We start from the raw sequence: 4,621 nt of genomic DNA, 5'->3' as shown, positions 1-4,621 counted from the left end.
TTGCTACCGTCTGCTGGTGTACATTTGAAATGCTGCTGCTTGGCTCGATCGGTTGATCTTCTGTTTGTCGCGGGGGTGGATGCTTCGATGTGCTGCGGTTGTTCTTCGACGGCGTGCCGCCGACGTCGGTTGTCGGTTCGTCTGTCTGCTTGCTTGCTGCTGTTAATCTGCGATGATCTGCTGAACGCAAAGCCACCGTGCGTGGGTGGCGCCGTGCGTGATCTGCTGCTCTGCTATCTGATGCGATCGGTGACGCCGTCGTCGGCGTCGATGCGAGTCTCCCTAATCAGATGAGAGGGTGCTTTTTAATCGGAAAAATTATATTCAAAAACGACTTGCCTGAACTGGGGGAGACCTCCGTGGCCTCCCCCGACGCCTCCTGGCGTCGCTGTTGACCCTCAGCGGTTACCGACACGATGGTTCTCCGGGTGTACGATGCTGCGATGACGGGGGTTGGCTCCATCGGGCTGCGATTGGGAACGAGCTGGCCAAGCTCGCTGCTGGTCGTGGCAGATGGGACCGGGAGGACGTCTCCTCCGCTGTTGTCATCGTGTGCGTGTACCTCGAAGAGTTCCAAACGTGGAATGGATTTAGCTGGGTTCAGAATTGGGAGCAGTCTTGCGACTGAAATGGCGCTGGGCGCAGCTGATTTATGTTAATCCGTAACCGTGCTGTGCTGGAAATTGTCCAGCGAAATCGCAAGCAAACATCCTTCGTGCAAAACCACCACCGAAACAAAACAGGTTACCTTAAAGCATTTCGAAAGTTCCGATCTTTTGAACGGCCTCTGAGCGCAGAACGACCCGCAGGTCTGGGCGCAGACAGGGTGGCGACTATGGAGGAAAAAGATTCGGTGAACTTTTTGAAATTCAAAACAACACATAACTTAACTGGTGTGCGGAGGCCTTTCGACCTCCGCCGTTGGAGGAGTCCTAGTTCTCCCCTTGCGCGGTAGAAAGGTTGTCACGGATCGGCAGAATGCAGATCTTAGAGATCGCACGCTGATAGCTACCGTCCTTTGTGCGCACCGTGACGACACGGATGTTGCCGTCAGCTCCCGGGTGGATATCGGAAACGCGTCCGAGCTGCCACTTCAACGGCGGGAGGTTCTCGTCCTTCAGCAGGACCATGGTTCCGACAGCAACGTTGTCTTTCTGCTTAGTCCACTTCGTGCGGTTGTGCAGGTCCGACAGGTAGAGGTTGGACCACTTCTTCCAGAGCTGCTGCGTGTACCGCTGGACAGTTTGCCAGGCCGACAATCTGTTCTCGGGAATGTGGTCGAGGTTTGGCTCAGGAATCGCAGTGAGTGGACGCTGGATCAGGAAGTGTCCTGGGGTGAGCGCTTCGAAGTCTGCGGGGTCGTTGCTGAGCGGCGTGAGCGGTCGCGAGTTGAGGATCGCTTCGATCTGAACCAGCACAGTCTGGAACTCGTCGTACAGCAGGGTGTGCAGCCCGATCGTACGTTTGAACAGCAACTTGAAGCTCTTCACTGCGGACTCCCAGAGGCCGCCGAAGTTCGGCGAGCGAGCGGGAATGAACTTAAATTCGATGCTGTCGTTCGCTGTTTCGCGGATGATCTCCTCTTCGAACTGCTGACTTAGGAACAGCTTAACGAGTTCGCTCAGCTCACGTCTTGCGCCGACGAAGTTCTTGGCGTTGTCGCACATGACCAGCTTCGGTTTGCCACGCCGGGCAGTGAACCGTTTGAGGGCCGCCAGAAATGCCTGCGTCGTTAGGTCTGCTGCTAGTTCTAGGTGAACAGCTTTGGTGACCAGGCAGACGAAGATGGCAACGAAGCACTTCACTGGGCGAGCTCGGCGCTGCGGGTACGCGACCTGAAAAGGTCCGCAGTAGTCAACTCCGACTCGTGCGAACGGTGTACACGGAGTGACTCGTTCGGGCGGCAGATCCGCCATGAGCTGGTCCAGAACCTTCGGCTTGACACGGAAGCAATCGACACACTTGTGGATCACCTCGCGAACGAGGTTGCGGATGTTGATCGGCCAGAACCGCTCACGCACAGCAGAGATCAACAGTTGTTGTCCAGCGTGAAACATGGACTCGTGATAATGTGTGACGATAAGCTTCATGAACGGATGACGATGGTCGAGAATGTACGGATGCTTCCGATTGTCCGAGACTGCGGCGTGCTGCAACCGGCCGCCGACGCACAGGATTCCATCGATGATTCTTGGGTTCAGCGCAGCGATGCGGGAGTTGCTTGGAATCGCGCGATCTCTGGACAAAGCATCGTACTCTTCCGGGAAGCATTCTCGTTGAGCGAGGCGCACCAGCTTCTTCAAAGCGACCTCGAGCTCTCCAGCCGTCAACGGACCAACTCTGCGACAGTGCTTGTTCGCCGCACGGCTGTTGAAACAGAAGCGGCAGATTACAGCGGTCGTCCGTATTGTCACGGTGTACGACGAATTCACTGTAAACAGTCTGCAGGGCTCGGTGTCACGTGCAACTGCAGCGACAGCGTTGTGTTCCTCCAGTTCTTCGTGGTCGAAGTCTGCTGCGTTCGGCACTTGAGCGTGCGGCCAATGCTGGTGGTCAAGACTCAGCCAATCGGGTCCGTTGAACCAAAGCTTTGAGTACTGCAGCTGCATCGGTGTCATGCCGCGAGAAATGATGTCAGCTGGGTTCTCTATTCCGGGCACATGGTCCCAAGATCCGCTCTCCGTCAGATGTTGAATCTCGGACACACGGTTGGCCACGAACTGGTTCCATCTGGACGGCAGTGACGCAAGCCAGCAGCGTACGATCATGGAATCCGTCCAGAAAAACGCTTTGCCTCGGAAGTTGATGGCGTTGGCCACCTTCTCGTACAGATGCGCCAGCAGCAGAGCGGACGCCAGTTCCAAGCGGGGAATCGACTGCTTACGCTTCTTCTTCTTCAGGTTCTCGAGCGGTGCGATGCGAGATTTGGAGGCCAGCAAGCGGACGGTTACGTCGCCGTTGGCCGAAACGGTTCGGATGTAGATGCACGCACCGTAAGCGTTGACTGAAGCGTCGCAGAACCCGTGAAGCTGCACATTCTGGTCATCTGCACCTGTGCCAATCCAGCGGGGTATCGACAGGCTGTCCAGACCGGCTAGATTTCTGCGGTATTCACGCCAGTACTCCTGCAGATCTTCTGGCAGAGCGGCGTCCCAGTCCAGTTCCATGTGCCACAGCTTCTGCACGAAGATTTTCGCTTGGACGACGACAGGACCGATCAACCCGTACGGGTCGAAGATCATGGCCATGTCTGAGGCCACGACACGCTTCGTGATCACGGCAACGTCGTTCCACTTTGGCGATCTGAAACGGAAACTGTCCGTACTGGGCTCCCAGACGAGCCCGAGCGTCTTGACGGTTGCGTCAGACGTGTCCAGTTCTAGCATGGTCCGCTCGTCGCGAAGATGTTCCGGGACGTCAAGCAGGATGTCTCGGGAATTTGAGTGCCACTTTCGCAACGAGAATCCACCAGATTCCATCAGATCGACCATTTCGGCGACTAGCTCTTTTCCTCCTGTGACCGTGTGCGCACCTGCCAACATGTCGTCAACGTAGAAGTCACGTTTGAGGACCTTGGCAGCGGATGGGTGCGTCTTTTCTCCGATCTCACCGAGTTTTTGCAAGCACTTGGTCGCTAAATACGGCGCTGACGCCGTTCCGTACGTGACAGTGGTCAGCTCGTAGACTCGGATGGGTTCGTCCACATTGTCTCTCCAAACAATCCTCTGTAGTCTCTGGTCGTCAGGCTGGACGCGAATCATACGGTACATCTTGGCGATGTCAGCGACGATGGCAACTTCGTAGTGGTGCTGTCCGGCCTCAAGACGCAGTGGTGTGGTAGGTAATACGCTAACTCTCCCCCGGCCGTGTCGCCGGCAACCCGTTTCATGTGTCCCATGGCTTCGTACTCGTGAATAAAATCACTGTACTGTTGTTTCAGGTCTGGATTCGCTGACAGCCGCTTCTCCAGTCCCAGGAAGCGTTTGATGGCTGTTGATCTGGACTCACCGAGACGCTGGACAGCATACTTTTTCTTGGGCAGCGTCACAACAAATCTGCCAGTTTCGTCACGAACCGTCGTCTCCTCGAACAGCTGCTCGCACGTGGATTCTTCGATCGAGTGCGTGCTCTTGGTGCGGCACGTTTCCAGTTCCCAAAATCTGGTCAGCAGCTCGTCGATTGCCGCGACGGATACGAGAGACGTCGATTCTGGAACGCAGCCGGGAAGCCGGCCGGAAATGATCCAACCGAACACCGTGTTGTGCAGCGTGGGACCGTCTGCAGCTGGTTTCACCCGTTCGTCCGTCAGCAAGTCCATGTAAAACTCGGCACCGATAATGACGTCCACTGGACCGGTTTTGTGGAACTCCGGATCAGCCAGGAACATCCAGTCGGGCAGCTGAATTGTAGACGGGTCGATGTACGACGTCGGCAACGAGATGTTGAGCTTGGGCAGGACGTGGAACTGCATCTCCGACTCGTACGCTGAATTCTGATCGGAACGCGGACCGACATCTGCACGCACGAGCTGCGACACGCAACGCGACGTTCCGATCCCTTGGATCGGCAAATACGACGATTGTCGCTCGAATTTGAGTCGTCGCGAGAAATCTCTAGTCAT

The 4,621-nt window shown here is 56.2% G+C and overlaps 2 protein-coding genes across 2 annotated transcripts; both read right to left on the bottom strand.

The window, feature by feature from the left end:
• Window positions 1-932: 932 nt before the first annotated feature.
• LOC120431130 (uncharacterized) lies at window positions 933-3,761 on the bottom strand. The gene has a single exon (XM_039596282.1). It carries the CDS (start codon window positions 3,759-3,761, stop codon window positions 933-935), a length of 2,829 nt encoding a protein of 942 aa, XP_039452216.1.
• LOC120431129 (uncharacterized) lies at window positions 3,758-4,621 on the bottom strand. Its single transcript, XM_039596281.1, has one exon. The coding sequence runs from the start codon at window positions 4,619-4,621 to the stop codon at window positions 3,758-3,760; it is 864 nt and encodes a 287-aa protein (XP_039452215.1).

Source organism: Culex pipiens, unplaced genomic scaffold, assembly GCF_016801865.2.
Source record: "Culex pipiens pallens isolate TS unplaced genomic scaffold, TS_CPP_V2 Cpp_Un0057, whole genome shotgun sequence".
NCBI classification, from domain to species: domain Eukaryota; kingdom Metazoa; phylum Arthropoda; class Insecta; order Diptera; family Culicidae; genus Culex; species Culex pipiens.
This window is presented reverse-complemented; position numbering and strand designations above follow the sequence as displayed.

Bases quoted from the DNA above. Each gene is read 5' to 3' on its own strand.
- LOC120431130 (XM_039596282.1), bottom strand. From the start codon at position 3,761: ATGATTCGCGTCCAGCCTGACGACCAGAGACTACAGAGGATTGTTTGG.
- LOC120431129 (XM_039596281.1), bottom strand. From the start codon at position 4,621: ATGACTAGAGATTTCTCGCGACGACTCAAATTCGAGCGACAATCGTCG.